Here is an 18,248-nt window from a genome sequence, read left to right on the forward strand (position 1 = left end):
TCTTTGAGCAGAAATGCATGTTGAGTATAGAGCAAAAGGGGAATTGTTCTCAATATCAACTGGTATATTAACAAACCTGTGTCAAGTCCACATGTGGCATTCGATGGGCAACCAGTGATGTAGTATTCTGCTGTTCTAAATTGTCTGCTTTTACATGACATAGTACTTTCTACTGGGTTTAGTGGGAAAAAGCAAAAGACTAGTAGGTGAGGAAAAAACAATCTAAATTGTCTGAATTACTGTAATTGTTTAATTTGTATGAAGCCTATTTGCTGTTCTACAGCTATGAAATTGCAAAAAACTAATTGTTTGTTATTCTTTGGCACTTTTTATTGATCAGCTGGTTTATGGTATACCTATATATTTTGTTTTGTAATTCCTTATTTATTATGGCATATCTGCATGTATTATGTGGTGCATATAAATCAACAGAGAAAAAGTCTATGCATATTTGAACTGATACATCTGTTATAGATATGTATAAAATACCCTACGTGTTTCCTAATATCTCTTTAATGTATGGCTGGCAAAAGAAAACTATAATTATTAAACTTTATTTTTTTTCCTTATTTAGTGTGACAACAACACCTATAATGGTAAGTTTTTTTTTGTTTTGTAAAATTTAATTAACAATATTTTCACTATTTATATTTTTATTAATACTCTTTCTTCTGTTCCAAACAGAAACAGCTTTCTGTGCAGCTGTAAACAGGTAAGCATTTAAGACCAGTTAACATTTTATCAACTCACAAATTATTGACTTGTTCCTGTGCCTTCCCACAGGAATTATATGATCAAATCCTCTACATTGATTACTTGATTTTAATATTTTTCATATCTCAACAATGTTGACTTGTTTTGGAGTACAATTCAATTAAGTCTCTCTATGCTTTTCAATATCCCAAACAAATGGGAGCATATTTTAGTGTAGGCATAGAATGACAGGAGGACATTCATCTGGGTGGGGAATTGCAGCTCTGTCCGATCCTGACTTCAATAATTTGCATAATCCTATGCCCATTTTTGTATGGATCCAATGGAGTTTAGTCAGCAGTTGGAACTTCAGTGGTTATTATTTTTTCCTTGATTCGCTGAGGTGTATCATGTCACCCTTATGATCAAGTTGACTTGAATTGGCTTGATGTAGGCCAAAATCTTGCTAGTACATCACAAGCAGATTTTCTTCAACCATACTAAAGTCTTTCAACATGCTGATCAAAGATGTAAAGAAATAAATCTAAGATGCTGTTGATTTGTATTTTGTTTAAGTTAAATCCCAATATAATTCCTTTCCTAATAAATATCCACCTTCCATCCCTCTATCTCTAACAGTTCTGCTGTGAATGAGTTCTTGATGTCTGTTAATGAGTCCCAGCTCTGCAATTTCAACATTACAGACTATGCATGTGCTCAGGTAAGCTGTGTTGTTGTTTCCAGAATTTTACACTGAGAATAAGTGCCTTGTGAAAGTATCATTCAGTCTGCTGAAATATTGTTATTAGTATTGTTCCTCATGCCAAGAATGATGGTAGATGTTCTTGAATAATTTTCAGTGGAAAAATAACATCTTTATTACAAGTTGAAATGTATATTACTTCAGAAAATCAAATAGAGTGATCTCAGACCTTGGGCTTTACTGGGGGTTGTGCAGAACAGTCATCTTTGCAACAACTTGCATCCCAACATCACCTTGAATTAAAGAATAAGCAGTACAAATGTATTAGCATTTGAATCCAGAAAATGTGTTGAATGCAGATATTTCTAATTGATGTTCAGCTAGTTGTTCTGTAAAGAACTGCCAGATAGCTGCAGTATGCAATCAGCTTGTTTCTGCCTTTCATACATGGACATTGCAAAGTGGATGTCAGAAGTGAGTTGGAGGTTGCATGCAAAGTCCTGTCACTGGACTCAGCTTTATGCCGGGGATGATGGGTGTATGTAGCATGACCTTATACACTTGAATAAGGCTGCAAATCTTGATTGAAAAGAGGTACAGGGTAGTATTTTACTTTATTATTTTACTTAATTTTTGTTTTTAATTTATAACACTGAAAACTGCTTTTAAGTAAATTTATTATTTTAAAATATTTTGTTACATAATTTTTATTTTTTATAATTATTTACATCTGCTTGGACTCTTTAATGTTGCTGATCAGGAGCCACTGCCTGAGGCCTAGTCACTGTTCACAGCCTGCTCCACCATGTGGGACAAGCATGCTAGCAAAGCCTTGAGGCTAAATGGATCTGTGGGTTGCACAAAGTAAATGGGTCAAAGGAAATGGGTACAGTCTTGGGCAGTAGATCAGATCAAGCACAATCCAGCCCATTATCTCTGGAAATGTGATACATCTCTATTGCAATATCTATCTCATGCTCGGTTATGTAATAGGTTTCAGAACCAACATTCTTCATAAGATTGTTTTCCCTAATTCCTACATAGTCTATAACACTGAAGGCAGCATAGATGACTGACATCTAGATTTCCTGTTCAATGCTCATTTATTTTCCTAGTGTACACTATCCTTCAAGAATGAGAAGGTATTTAATGGAAGTTTTAACATCATTAAAATTATACACCATTTTTGAAATTTATTTCCATTGAAACCAATGAAAAGGAATTTGTCAGCACAGCACAATGTCCAATCACTACCACATTCCATGCTTAATACAAGTAATTGAGGACAAATTTCTACACTGCGAATTGTGGCTCCAGTGTCTAGCAAGGCCAGTAGTCTTGGTAATATATGTGGTACTTTCCCACCACACACCAAACTCACTGTGACTTGAAAATACTTATCTTTGCTGTACAGTGTTGAGACACAGCAGGATAGAAGTTCAATTGACATGGCACTCCTTGTTATTCACAACCATCCCAGAGAGTTCGACAGTTAAAGAATTAGGCACCTGGAATGCCAATTAATTAAAGAATTAAGCACCTGGAATGTCAATTAACTTAAATTGTTAAATGATCAAATGTTCTTTTATATTGGGTTATTTTCTATTGTATTATTTTGCTTATTAGTGGAAAATTCCATCATTTGTGGTATTTTAGATCAAATAAACAAATTGTAATGTATTACTGTAACATATTTCCAAATGTTTTACTTTGCAGAATAATCAACTGTTGGAAATTCTAACTAGAGATCGTCTGACAACTTTATTTGATTGTTATACTTCAACGAAGGCTCTACAGAGGCAAGATGAAACTGCACTGGGGATATTTGTTCAGAAGCTTGACAAAACAATCCTTAATGAGGCACTGGATAAATTTAACAACAAGGTGAAAAATGAACTTGTAAAGATGGAAATATCTTTATTTACATATTGTGTAAAGCATGCAGAATTCCTTTCCGTGCAGCTACTGTAATCAAAGATAACGACCATTTTGCACAGAATATACTATAAGGAACAAGGATATGGAAAGCTAATTACTCTAGATTTTATAGTATTTTATCGTGGGCCAAAGGGCCTGTACTGTGCTGTAATGTTCTAATACGGAGTAATCCCGACAACATTAATTATTCCTAATGCATCATTGGAAGAAGCAAAATTAACCTCTCAGACCTGCTACATGCAAAATATATTGCTGCTGTTTGGAAAGTAAAATGGCCTGTTTGGATAATTTACCATGGTGATATGATCTATCACTTAGATTTATTGAAATATAATTCAGTAAAGAAGATACTTTGCTAGTTTGAGCACTTGAATATTTGATTTCTAGCTAGTAGGGTTACAGGTGTGAAAAAACTGAGCATCAAATGCACCTTATATCTTAGATATTTAAGGGTAGAATGTAGAAAAAATTATGTTATTTTATGAGCCAACATTGGACAAATGAAAAATAAAAAATATGAACGTTTGCTTGAACAATATAAACATTATGATTCTAAATCTAGACATTTGTAGACTAGTCTGTAAGCATCAAATAACTTTCCAAATATTTAACATTATTATCTTTTATAGTAATTTATAATTTATTAAGTTAGATTTCCCTTCAAATCGAAAGTGCTGGTAACACTCAGCAGGCTGGGCAGCATCTGTGGAGAGAGAAACAAATTCAATGTTTCAGGTTGATGATTTCTCAGCAGAATACAACCCAGTTCTTTAGAGAAGATCAATAAAACTGCATCAGATTGCCATGGCTTTTGTTGGATTTCACTGTTCTCTGCTGAAATGAACAGCTTTTGAATTAATGATCCTTTAAAAGTACTGCCTGTCTTTCTGGAAAAGCAATAACATTAACAATATGGTTTATCATATTTGATTGGGAAAAGAGAGCTTCAGATGAGGATATATTTTGTTCATGACATTTGCCTGATTCTACTTTATGAAAAATAAAAAAAAATATTTTTATTTTGGTTCTGAAATGGGGAAATTTTTTACATTTGCAGTGAAGATCTTGTTAACATGCAATGGTTTGTTTCAGACTCAGAACACAGCATCAATTCCTCTGATGACGAAGATCACATTTATGAATGCCCTGTGGGAGACGGTGAAGACCAATGAAAACTTAACCAGTTCTGCTTCCCTGACAAAATGGTTCCAGGAGCGTTTCAGACCATTCAATGCTGGCATCTCCCAAGCAGTGCTGAACTGCCTTTTGATGCAAAACACAACTTGTGAGGGTTACCAAGCAGTGTAAGAGAGTGACTCACTTTCACTATCTGATGCAGCAGGTTTAAGTCGTTAATAATTAGGGCTCAGCAATCCTTAGTGTGTTGACCCTTGATGTTCATAACCAGTAGGATGATGTGACAATGTACGCATGTTGGAAAGTATGCTTTGTTGTTGCTGACATCGTTGGCCTGGCTTTCCATGATTGATTGAAAAGCCATAAAATTTAATTGGTCTAGACGTTTTATGCAAATACTTTTCCAAAGAATGTCTACCAATGAAAAAAGTTTCTTCTGGTCTGCTGTGTGTCCGACATACTGATATATGGTGGCATCTGGACTTGCACAGTGGTGTCCAATGGCTCTAGCAGACACCCACCCACCACCCACCGATCACCCGGTTCCATCCTCCTCCCCCACCCAGTTCCATCCACCTACCACCCACACATTTCACCCACTGGCTCTCTGGCCCTCCCCCACCTGGTCCTGGTTCCTTCTGCTATTCACCTCCCCCGTAATGGTTCCCATTATGCCCTTCCTCACATCAAAGTCCAGCACTGGTAACCTGTGTTCTGGCTCATCACCCTCCACCTATCATGTCTCCCAACTCCACCCTTCTCCCCTACCTGGCTCGATCTGTCCATCATCTCTTCCCCCACCCACCCATCTGTCACCAGCAATCACCGCTGTCCTCAGTCTAACCGTGTCCCCCCCCCCCCCCCCCCCCCCCCAATCCTGATGCAGGGTTTTAACCAAAAATATCAACAATTCCTTTCCTCTCACAGATGCTGCTCGACCCGCTGAGTTCTTCCAGCAGATTGTTTGTTGCTCCAGATTCCAACATCTGCAGTCTCTTGTGTCTCTGGTCTTACCAGATGTTTGAATGCCATTTTCATTGACACAGATATGCTCATGAGGTATGCAATAGCCTGAAGTAGGCCCTCACTGGGCATGTCATGTCTGCTTCAGGAGAAGGAAGAGGAGACCTGGTTATACAAGTCTCAGTTCCTGGGAACCAGCTTCAGGTAGACTGGTAGGCAGGCCTCCTGTTAGTGGAATACGCACCATTCGTGAGTACCCTCATCTCTGCACACAAGCCTCAGTGTCCCAATCTGACCCCATGACCTGTTTTCCTCTGTTTGCTCTGCATTAATGGAGCAAGGGGAGGAAGTATATTTACTTCCATGAAGTGTGCCTCCCATTCAATCTCTTGCGCAGTAGAATTTAGGAACAGTGGATCCTGAAAAAGTACATTTGTTTATTTAATGCTTCTCTCCTGGTTCTGAAAGGTATGTGAATCTATAAGACTTCTGTTAGCAGAGGTATATGTATAGTAGTAACAAACAATCTGCTGGAGGAACTCAGTGGGTGGAGCAGCATCTGTGGAGGGAGGGGGAGGGGAGGAATTGTTGACATTTTGGGTCAAAACCCTGCATCAGAACCTGAGGCAGCAGGTCCAGCAATGCCCAACATAAGACCTAAAATGGCCAGTCAGGGATTGCAACAGGACACACAGGATGATCTTTACTAATTGTTGAATGGTTTCATTGCAATTAGATGTTCTATTCAAGCTTTGGATACAGATGTACGTAGACCATATCTGATTATAAAATAAAATTAGGGAAGTATCCCCAAATTATTGTCCATTAGATGAATGAATACTATAGATCTGACTAATAACTATAAATTTGTGTTTCTATATTAGCTTAAAAGGACTCAATAATGCATTTGGAGAGATGCTACAGGCAACAAGAGAGACAGTACTAAAAGTATGGATTCTTGGCTACCTCAACACCACAGGTAAGATAGGTAATAACAAGCCAAAGAGATTTACATCCACTTGTTGCAATATTGCAGCAAAATTCAGTGGTAATTGTTTTCAAGACATACTGTAGTTTTATATCTTTTAATTTTATTTTAGGAGCAGATTAGGTTTCCTTCCAACTTTTCAAAGACATGGGTAGAAATTAATCCTCTCTCTTCAATGCAACAAAACTTTGGAGATAGGGCTTTATGCACATCTGATACTACAATCACGTATCTAGTGAGTGTAGGCATGGACAAATTTGTTTCCATCTTTTAAATCAAACCACTTAAATGGTTCTATCTTCTTCTTCCTCTATTTACATGGTCTCACCATCACATCACACTCTTCCATTGCTAAAATTAATTCCACAAAGCTGAAGTCCTAGACCATAACTTTGGTCACTGAATAGGGAAATTTGTGAAGAATTGATAGAGATCCAGTGTGATTCAGGTTGCCTCCAATCTCTGCTGTTCCCCCAGTGTCCTCCACTAAAATTACAGCAGAGGGTCCAAAGAATTCCCCATGGATTTTCAGGGATTTGGCTTCTTCCTTAGCACCAGTGTTTGTTTCTTGTCAACAACATACAGTAGCTGTCTATGTGAACCAAGACTATTCCAAATCTGAATACTTCTTCCATATCTGGTGAGGCCTTCCAAAACTTCTATCGCGTTAACAGCTAGGATAATGAGAGCAGGTTTGTCACCTCATAAATGGGTTTTTACTCATCTTCGGTCTCCAACTTTCAACCTTTCTTTGTAAATTTCTTCTTACTTTTTTCTTCACTTGATCAGCCTTAATTCCTGAAATTCCCTCTTTTATTCTTATTGACTGCTGAAAACGTACCTTGCACAGTTTTCTTACTTTCCAGCATCCTCATTTTAAAGAAACTCATGCTCACCTGACTGACACCTCCTCATTCCTTCCAAATAGTTCAGCCATTTTAAACCTAAGCTTGGAATCACCTAACTTACCTCAGCTTACCTACTTTGGATCCTCTCTGGATCCTTCATTGTTTTTGTCTCTGCTCATCTTACCTACTTTGCTTTCTCAGTCAAAAGAAAACTGCGTTTCCTTATTAGTGACTATTGTTAGGAAGTTCTCTTTCCCACTTTCACACTAATGCATTTTGGCATTAATTTTAGAAACTGATTAATTAGTTACTTTCAAAACCACATATACAATTGTCAATTAAGAACCCATGGGGATTCACATGAAATTGCCCAAGAACAGGCTATATTTCAGAAATATCAATTCATAGCTTCGTTGTATCTACCTATAGCATTGCCCCAAGCTCTCCAACTATAATGGCTAGACATTCTCCCATTTATTTTATGGAAAAAGTCCTATTTCTACAATGTTTCCTGTGAGATAAATTCATGAAAATCTATCTAGCCGTATTTGTCACAAAGTTAACCCTATGATCTGCTCTATACAATGCAATTGATAGAAGATAAATCTCTTGATTCCTCTAACATCCAAAAATCTATCCATCTCAGTTGAGAACAAAATCCAGAGCTGAGCCTCCATGATCCTGTGAGCTCAAAATAAGTTTCTTCTTATGCAAATAACAAATGTTCCTAATGATCCACTGGATTACATACTATCCATGTAGTTAACCATTATCCTTCAACTACAGGTGCAGGATGTATCAGCAACACAAATGGATCAAGAGATTGGCTGCTGACAAACTGGGGAATGTTCAGACACCTTGTTAACATAGAGGCTTTAACCAGCCTGAATTCCAATTTCAGTGGAGTAAGTCATGGAATCTCTTTTGGAAATATTTTGTATTTTTTTAATTGCAGATTATATTCTTGGTCTGCAATAATGTTACAAAATTAATGCTTTCATCTTAGCTCTTTATCAATCCAGTTTATAATTTATAAATGAAAGTTATGCCATAGAGTCACCTATTTATTGTAAAATATTCATGATCCTTAGTATCTAGATAGATCTGTCTGGTCTAATTTCTTTGCAAGAAGTTTCCCTCTGTACAGTCTGAGGGTAAATGTATAATTAATGCTGGAAAAGAAGAATGTTGCTTCCTTAGCAGAGATTTCTTCCCATCCACCACGTGCTTTCCATTTTGCATTCTTCTGCATCAGTGCGGTTACCATTGGGAAAGATTCTAAACTGGAAGATAGGAATAGTGGTGCACTGTTCTGGACTGAGGGAAAGATGTTGCTCCACCTCTTTCTGAATTAGCTTACTCCCTTTGTTGCAAATAGTTTTTATGGGTGGGGACTGTGGATATGGATCTATGGCTGTGGATTTATTCTCCGATGTGTCACATTGAAACTCCATTAACGGCATTAAAGTTGTCTAGTATTAGCTTATTGAGTTTCATCGAATAAATAGGATGGGTGAGCTTACCTGATAAAACTGGAACATTGTGGGTCTTCGTTAAATGTCCATATTCACCATGCTTTAGGTGTTCCCTTGGCAGGATCTAAGCCATTTTAGGCATTGATGCTGATTGGCATATGATAATATGGCATTAAACCATCGCCGTAGAATGATAAAAGTTCAAAATTAGAAAGAGGAAGAGCAGAGACATATTTGCATGATATTCAACAGATTGATGGATGTCTCTTGCTCACTTTTGTACTTAGTTATGAAATATCTTGCAATTGATATATTGGTGACTCCTGCATTATGGCCATACGGGTTACAAAAATTCGCCCTACAGAGTTCATAAATCACTACCCAAAATTTTGCTATGTGGAATAAAATTCGCTTACGTACAATTTACGTAGGGGGGTGGGTAAGAAAATAAGTCAACGCATTTTTTTCCCAATTCTTGTTTCTTGAGCCATGCGCAGATGACACGGATTTGTGTTATGGAAAATTGCAATATGGCTAGTTTTCGAGGAATGCAACCCTCCCCATAACACGGTGCTTACCTGTACCACAAATAACGGTAACCAATGGGAACTACGTAGCACTGTCTATGTCAAGCAAAGTGTTTCCCTTATGTATTACACTCATGAAACTAGAAGAACAAAATTACTGGGTGGTTGAGTGAAGCAATACCTTTGACGGGCTAATACAACTATGTGATAAATAAGGTACCGATTGGAGATCCTGCCCTCTGGTGCTCTTTTCACCAATGATGCAATTTTATCAACTTCATGTTTCCATAGTTTGACGTTCTGGACCTACTCAATTCAAGACATCTGTCTGAGCTAACTGTGAACTCCTTGAACAACATAAATAACATCAATGCAATCCTTGATGCAGTTGCTAGCAGAAACTTCACTGGACTGAAGGAATACATGAAGTACTTTGTCACCAACACACAAATGGTAAATCAGCAACTGTTTTGATTATTTTCTTAAAATGTGAATGTTGCAACTATGCCCCAGTGTTTATTGACCTTCCCAAGCTGCCCTATATAACTGCCTTTCAAGTACTTTGCCATCTGAGAGGGCCATTAAGCATCAAATGTTGTTGTGGGATTAAAGTCACTGGTAAATCGGATTAGTTTTCACCCCTTACAGTCAAGTGTAAATCTGTTGAGGTTTTCATAACTCTTCAGTACCCTTAAAACATTTTTTTATTATTGACAGTGGTATTGTAGTATGGACCTTCAAAACCTGTGGGCCTCTCTCCATCACAAACTGTGACCATGACCTACCAGCATTCTTAAGTGGCCGGGAAAGGCCTTGGTACATACAAAATGTGAATGGCCGATTCTACTGTGCTTGATACTTTGGGTCTCATTGACAATTGAATGTAGCAGCTTGGCCACACAGACAGAACGCATTAGCCCTTACCACCATATATTTTGACGAGAAATACAGCATTGAAATGGGCCATTTGGCCCATCACATCCATGCTGACCAGTAGGCACCCATCCATATTAATTCCATCTTCCAGTACTTGGATCCTAGTCTTCTATGCTTAGGCAATTCAAGTACTCATCTAAACAGTTTTTAAAAGCTGTCAGTGACTCTGCGTCCATCACTCTCTGGCAGTGCATTCCACTTACTTGCCACTCTCTCGCTGGTGAAGGTCCCCCTCAGATCTCCTCTAAATCTCTTGCCCCTTTCTAAATCTATGACCTCTATTTATTCACATCTGAAAAGAGAAACAGTTTCCTGCAGTCTATCTATATCCTTCATAATTTTATATACCTCAATCATGTTTCCTCTTTTGTCTCCATATTGCCAATGTAATGTGCATTTTGAGGCTGGTACAATTTCCTCGGTAAAAATATTGTATGATCATTTCAGTCAAGGACAAAAGTCATTTCAAACCCCCCGTAAGAAGTTTGCAATTTTTAAATGTAACAAAAAATGAAGTAATAATCCTTGAAATTGATTTATAATTAGATTGATTAAGATGGTTGTAGGAATATTTTTCATGTAATGTCATTTTGTTTCAGATGGATATTCAAGTTATTCAAAACACAGCTGTTAGAGATGTGATGCTGAATAAGATCATGCAACAGTTAGAAGCCCAGTTTCCAGCATTTAATGCCACAGACTATGCCCACTGGTTCCAGACTAAATTACATCTTCTGCTGCCCAGTATTCGATCCAGCAATCTCGGCCTCATACCTTCTAACATAACCTGTGAATCAAACCAAGCCATGTAAGTACTCAGCAAACGTGCTAGTCTTACAGAAATGTTAAAATGCAAGAACATAGAAAGAGGAACAATATAAGCTACACTGGACCTCAAGCTTGTTCCACCATTCAGTAAGATCATGGTTATTCTGATTTTTATGTTAATTTCACTTTTGTGTCTGATCTCCATAATTCTAAGTGTCCTTTTATTTTCTTCTTACTAATGGATTCCAACGTTTTCCCAGTGATAGATATTAGGTTAACTGGCCTATAGTTCCCTGTTTTCTCTTTCCCTCCTTTCTTGAATGGTGGTGTTACTTTTCTATTTTCCAACTCTCTTTGGCCTTTCCAGAATCTACAGAACTCTGGAAGATCACAAACAATGCATCGATTATTTGTACAACCACTTCCTTCAAAATCCTATCTTGCAACCCTTCAGGTCCAGGGACTTAGTCCATTAGTTTGCCTGCAGCAACACACAAAATGCTGGAGGAACTCAGTGAATCAGGCAGAATCTATGGAGGGAAATGAGACAGTTGAGTTTTTCTCTAACTTCCAGTAAGCACTCCCCTCTGTTTCCCCTCCCCCCCTTTGTCTTCCCTTCTCTTTCCCCGCCCTCGCCCTCTCGATCTGCCCATCACCCACACATTCCTCCCTCTGGTCCCCTTCCTCACCTCCTTCCCTTTAGTCCTTGGTCCACTGTCCTCCCCTATCAGATTCTATCTTCTTCAACCCTTTGTCACTTCCACCTATCACCTCCCAACTTCCCCTACCCACACCTACCTATCTTTCCCCCCTCACCTGGATTCACCTATCACCCACCACCTCTTGCCCTACCCTTTTATACTGGCTTCTCTCTTTCTTTCCAGTCCTGATGAAGGGTCTCTACTGTCCATTTCCCTCCATAGATGCTGCCTGACCCACTGAGTTGCTCCAGCATTTTGTGTGTTGCTTCAAATTTCCAGCATCTGCAGTCTTTCTTGTGTATCTATTATTTTGCCTAGTCCTTTTTCTCCAGTGATAATTGTTTTAAATTCCTCCTTTTTGCCATGATTTTCTTCTACTTGGGCATTTTGTATCTTCTATGAAGACTGATACAAATATTTATTTAACGGCTCTGCCATTTTCTTATTTCCTATTATTACATATTAATGCCCAGTATCAGCCTTTAAGAGGCCAGTGTTTATTTACTTGTACTATTCTCATCCCTTGTATAAAAATATTTAAAATATGTTTTTAAATTTCTTGCTAGTTTACTCTTGATTTCTCTTTTCTTCTCAATTTTTCACTTTTTTTTAGTTAACCTTTGGTCCCTAAAATTTTCCTAATTCTTGGGTTTACTATTATAGACCTGCTCCCTTTTCTTTCAATCTAATATTATGCCTAACCTCTTTAGTTAGAAATGCATGGTACCTTATCCCATAGAAACCTAGTCTCGTAGGTATTTATTGTTAATATTTTTGGTAAGTTTCTTTAAATTCCTGTCCCTGCTTATCTATCATCATATTCTTTAATTTCCTAATCCACATTAGCCAAGCTTCTTTCTTCATACTTATATAATTGTGTCCATTTACATTGAAGGCCTTAATTTTGAATAAGTTTATTACTCTCAAAGTGAATGTAAAATACTGTCATATTATAATCACTTTTCCTGAAAGGATCCTTTGAAAGGAGATCACCATTTAAACCCACCTCATTATGCATGATCAGATCTAAAATAGCCTGTTTGCTGATTGTTCTCGAAACTGTCTCAATTAAATTCTGTGAATTCCTCCTCGAGACCCTTGCTAATTTGATTAGTCCAATCAACGTGAAGATAAAAGTTTGCCATAATTATAAATTACTATGATATATGCTTCCATTATTTCTTGATTAATACTCTGTCTAATAGTATATCCACTTTGCCATTGGTGGTACTTCAGCTTTGCTATTTCTTATTTCTATCCAAATGGATTCTGTCTCCAGATGTTTTAAGCCAAAATCATTTCTTACTACTATCGTAATAGAAACCCTGATTATCAAAACCATCTCACTTTTCTTTTCCATTCTGCCTACCTTCCAAAATGTCAAATACCCTAGAATCTTGTTTCCAGCCGTGGTCATCTTGCAACCCTATCTCTGGAATAGCTATCAGATCATACCATTATCTGTGCATCAATCTAACTTGTAACAAATGTTTCATGGATTCAGATAAAGAATTTTAGCTTTGTCATTTTACCATTTGTTCTTTCTTTGACCGTAGTTGCTGCTGCTAAGCTCCTACCATTGAATGCTCTGTCCTTTCCTATCACGCACCAGTTATTATTACTCACATTGCTACCATGTAGTACTGCTTTGCTTGCACTTTTAAATTTTTTAAATTTTCCTTCAGCTGAATTCTTCCTTGTCTAACCACCTCCAACCACTTTCTCAAGCCGTCTCTGCAACTCTAGTTATGGAATCACAGAGTCAGACAGCATGGAAACAGGCCCTTCGGTCCAACTTGTCCATGCCGACTGTGTGTTCCAGCAAGCTCAGAGTCTGCCATCTGCCTGCGTTTGGCCCATAGTCCTCTAGACCACTCCTATCCATGTACCTATCTAGATGGATTTTAAATGTTGCTAATGTGCCCGCCTCAACCACTATTTCTGGCAGCTCATTCCATGATCAAGCAACAGCATAATTCAAGTGAAGACCATGTGAATGGATTAGTTCTTTCCCCTTTGCCTCATGAGTTTAAACCTCTTTTTCCATACCACTTGTTGAGACCCATTCAACTCTAGTTTGTCTCATCCCACCCCTAGTTTCTCTCCAGCCTTAACCCTGCCACTGAAATGGCAACAAGCATTTGGGAATTATGCTTATGAGAGAAGACAACACTATGTATCCCCCTGACAATGATGATCTCGACTGCTACCACATTCTTTCTTACATGTCACTGGAACAGCCCCTTCTACTACAGTGCTGTGTCAGTTTGCTCATCCTCCCTGCAGTGCTTACTCTCATCCATTCAAGTTGGATGTATCTTGTACTAATTGGACAGAGGCCAAAGGACTTCAATTGTGCATTAAAAAAGGAAGACGAATCTATATTTTTCCTCCATATTTATTTAGAAATTGAGTCTTAGTTGCAATATCAATTGTTTGCTATCAGTTCTGACATACTCATGTATTTATCACAAGAAAAGGCCTATTTTTATTGTTCAGTGTTCTAAATTTGTTGTATGGAAATGTTTTTCAGGCAACCTACTATAACCATATGATTTACGCATGTGGCTCAACAATTAGTTGATTATAATTATAAGTGCAATGAAACGATTGATAGAGGCAAGAACTAGCCTTCAAACTACCATTGAATGTATTGATACTTAAATCCACTAATGGATTTTGAAATCAAAGGAACAGCTGAGATGTTTTCAACAGGCAGCCGACCTCTGGAATCCAACCATGAATAAAATAAATTTTGGTGACCTTTTTTTTTAACATCCCATGACCACCTGAGGTTTGCGACCCCGCTGCCCTTTGAAAACCATTGTTCAGAATAGAACTAAGTTAATATATACATGTAAATATTGTTTTGGACACCTTGCAGAGAGAAGATTTCCAGTGCTCTTTAATACAAAGTTACAAAAACTTTAGAACCAATTTATTTTATAATGTTATAATTTCACAATAAAATAGCAAAGTAAATTGTGTTTCTGACAAAAATGCCTGAAGTTTACTACTGTTAAAATTTTCTTGTAAAAATGCTATTTAGTTCTTTTAATCTTTTATAATCCATCTTTTCTAATCTATGCAGAATTAAAGGACTGGACAATGTTTATCCAAGTTTATCATTGTCACAGATTAGGAATATCAGCACGTTTGCATCAACTTACCTCTCCATCCAACTTAAGTCAACAGGTAAAGTGTGGACATCAAATAATGAAACAACAATAAATTCCTACTGAAAATGTCCAGTTATCATCATATACAGTTTTAGTCATGAAAATATGTAATTTTGTGATGACAAAGGAAAAAGAGCAAAAAACACTGGAGCTAACAGAGAAATGACAGTGGGTTCCCTGAAACACTGGCATCCGCTTAGCAGACTGCTATGCCTGATATACAATGAACAATTGACAATGTAGAAGTATCTGAAAGGAACAAACTTGCAGGGTTTAGTGTTGAAGGACATTGGGACTATCTGAAGTGCATTAATGTATAGCCAAAATGGATTCAATGGGCCAAGGAACCTCTTTCCATGCTGTAACTGTTCTGTAGCTCCATGGGGTTAACTGGCATGTAGCACAATGGAAGCTTACGCACAAACTATGTCTCTCAGTGGAGAAAGTGGGGGAAGGATGGGTAGAACAATGGGTATATCTTTGATGGGGTGAGACCAAATAAGTTATGTAGCAGTCAGAGTAGCAGTTTTTGATTTTCAAGGGGAAAGGAAAGCTTTTCTAATTATTTTGCTTTTGTATAATAGTTTCAATTATTCATAAGAGTTTTAGGTTTTTTTATGATTTACTTCATTCTTTTATTTAAAAGTTTTAAATTTTTTTCTTGATTACCTTAGTTTTAATTGTTTTAAATGTTTCTGATCAACACTCACAGCTTTAATAGCTGGCAAAGCTGGGGGTGGGTCTTTGCCAGCTGTTAAAGCTTACATGGGTGCTTCAAGGCTGGGGCTTCATACTTCACAGCCAAAACTCCTGCTGCTGCCAAGAACACGTTACTGGAGTTGAGGATGCCGAGGGCCAGTGAAATTGACCCTCCTCATCCAGACTAGGTAAGTACATTCTGTGGGATGACTACAGTCGGTGATTCTGGACAGAATATCCAGGTTGTGACCCATTAGTACATGATATGCTATTTGTACTTCCTTTACTATGACCAGTTGACCTACACCTGCCAAATTTAACCTGAGGAATACATGTTCCCTAACCAGTTCTGTTTATGGTTCTACTAATTGAAGTGAAATGATAGAGAAATTAAACAAGTACTTTGTGTCTGTGCCCACAGGACTTTTTGTTAAATGGTGACATATGGGAAATATTGATGTTCAAGGGAGCATAGCTGTTCTTGTATATGAGTCACTGCAAGCTAAAATATATCTGTAGCAAGCAATTAGGAAGGTAACTGGTATATTGGCCCTTATTACAAGAGGATTTGAGGACGAGTGTACAGTTGTCTTGCTGTGGTTATAGAGTTTGGTGAGATGAGAAACTTCTTCATTTAGAAGACCTACCTTGGAGGGATGAGAAGGTTTGGTCCCCAAATTCATTCAAAACTGAAATCGAAATGCATCTCTGGATATTAATGGAATCAAGAGATATGGGGATAGTGAAGGAGCATATTTCCTGTAAATTTTAAATACAAGATTAGAGATTGAGAAAATGCTGCTTTTATTACTTTAATTTTGTTTAATATATTACTTAGAGTATATCAAATTTGGATGCAGGAATATTCTCAACCTGCTTTTATCCATTCCTGTTGAAAGCCGGTCTGAAGTTAACAATGAACATTATGTTTACATCAGATTGCTAAATTTCAGTTCTTCTTTAATTTGGGGTGGAATATTATTGCTTCAGAATGCATGGGAAAGATTGAATTAAAAATATAGGTTCTTTGTCTGAAATTGAAAACCTTGTAGGGTGTTGTCTTAGTGGTGTTGGAAATGCATTCAAGAAAGTAGAGCTTTCTGTATTTTAACATTTCTAATCAGTTGGTCTCACCTGTACTGTAATTTTATTTAACTATTAAAATTGTACAATGAAGAGATCTCAAACAACATGATCTTCCTCTGATGCTCAGCTTTATAGTATGTCAGCTATGAAGGGGGAATGGAAGAAATGTTCAGAGATGGTGTTAGTGGCACAAGGAGCTCAGTTTAATAAGATGAGTGAGGGAAAGAGGTCTGCTGTTGTTGATGTAGCTTGGATATCAAAGTGGAATTTGACCATTTGTTTTCCCAGAGTTCTGGACCACAATGTTCCCCAGTTTACTATGGTGTAAAGTTATAAGCTTTGCCACCACTGAAAAAAGTGTAAAAGGTAGTAACCCTGATCCATCTTCTGTTTGCAGGTACTGCATGCACTGAAAATGCTCCTAATAGCCGAGACTGGATTCTAAAGAACTTTGGTGAATTCCGGTCACAAGCTCAATATAGCAAGCTAACATCTCTGAACAGTAATTTTATGGGAGTAAGTTCTTTATATCACCTAAGAAAGTGCACTGTACTTTGTTGCATTACACCATGTTTTAAAAAAAAAATCTGCACAAGTAATTTCTGGATTATTTGTGTAATCCAGTGGGTAAGGAACTGGAGTATAGCATGGCTGTATATTCCAAGGGGTCTCCAAAGTGGTTGTGCAAGCCTCTATAGACAATTGTTGCAACCCAGAGAACACTCAATCACATGGCATCATGCTTAACAAGGCTTCAGCTTTAAAGCCACAGGCACACTTTCACAACCAATACAAAATACAGCACAGCACTGACGTTAACAAAATAAATGATTTAAAAAATCTAAGGTCTTAAAATATTACTATTAATTTAAGTGGGAAGAAAATCAGATATATCGAAAGATATGAAACATCCTGTGAAACTTTCAGGAAATAGTTCTGTGTAATTCACAAATTAATCTGTTTGTAAAAGTAACCTCTGACAACAGAAGTCCTTTCTGGAGAATACAGGAGGGATTTATTTTAGAGGTGTTCACAGTCTGAAATCAAGTTACAGAATCCAAATCATATATTGCAAATTTTAGAAATGTCCTGCTTCCAAAATCCTGCTGCACCATACTGTTGGCCCAGTTTTCATGACAAACATGAGAGTCGATGAAAATGAAGTTGATGTAAAACAGGCAATCAATTTGTTGTAAGATATTTTTGTGCTACTGATGAAGATCAACTCTTCAACTGTGTAATGGTATTGATGGCTCACTCATTCAGCTGATGGCCCACTTAGCATTAGGGTGCAATTTTACATCCGAGTATAGTTACATCTTTACATGGATGCTAAGTTCATTGTTCAGCCTGTGCTCAAAATACATTGAAGCTAGCCACTTCAGCCTAGCAATTAACCAGAGCTACACCAGCCCCTGGAGAAAATTCCCACTTTAGGCGATATTATGAGTACAAAATTTATATTTGGTCACTAACAGTGAACTTGTGTGTGAGTCGATACCTGTTGTGCTCATCTGTGTATATTTGATTATAGTGAAGTATGGTTTTCCAATTCATTTTTTCAGGTAATAATGTAGCTTTTGTTTGAAAATAACAAAATCAAGAAC

General features: G+C 37.4%; 1 protein-coding gene across 1 annotated transcript in view; it reads left to right on the forward strand.

The window, feature by feature from the left end:
- Nucleotides 1–18,248, forward strand: part of LOC127573574 (uncharacterized) — a 245,881-nt gene that overhangs the window by 194,800 nt on the left and 32,833 nt on the right. The window contains exons 127-137 of the mRNA XM_052021930.1: nucleotides 575–596; nucleotides 685–712; nucleotides 1,333–1,414; nucleotides 3,113–3,280; nucleotides 4,427–4,638; nucleotides 6,319–6,413; nucleotides 8,057–8,175; nucleotides 9,564–9,725; nucleotides 10,808–11,016; nucleotides 14,769–14,872; nucleotides 17,039–17,157. Coding sequence (XP_051877890.1) covers nucleotides 575–596; nucleotides 685–712; nucleotides 1,333–1,414; nucleotides 3,113–3,280; nucleotides 4,427–4,638; nucleotides 6,319–6,413; nucleotides 8,057–8,175; nucleotides 9,564–9,725; nucleotides 10,808–11,016; nucleotides 14,769–14,872; nucleotides 17,039–17,157 — 1,320 coding nt within the window. The remainder of the gene's footprint in view (nucleotides 1–574; nucleotides 597–684; nucleotides 713–1,332; nucleotides 1,415–3,112; nucleotides 3,281–4,426; nucleotides 4,639–6,318; nucleotides 6,414–8,056; nucleotides 8,176–9,563; nucleotides 9,726–10,807; nucleotides 11,017–14,768; nucleotides 14,873–17,038; nucleotides 17,158–18,248) is intronic.

Source organism: Pristis pectinata, chromosome 8, assembly GCF_009764475.1.
Source record: "Pristis pectinata isolate sPriPec2 chromosome 8, sPriPec2.1.pri, whole genome shotgun sequence".
Classification (NCBI taxonomy): domain Eukaryota; kingdom Metazoa; phylum Chordata; class Chondrichthyes; order Rhinopristiformes; family Pristidae; genus Pristis; species Pristis pectinata.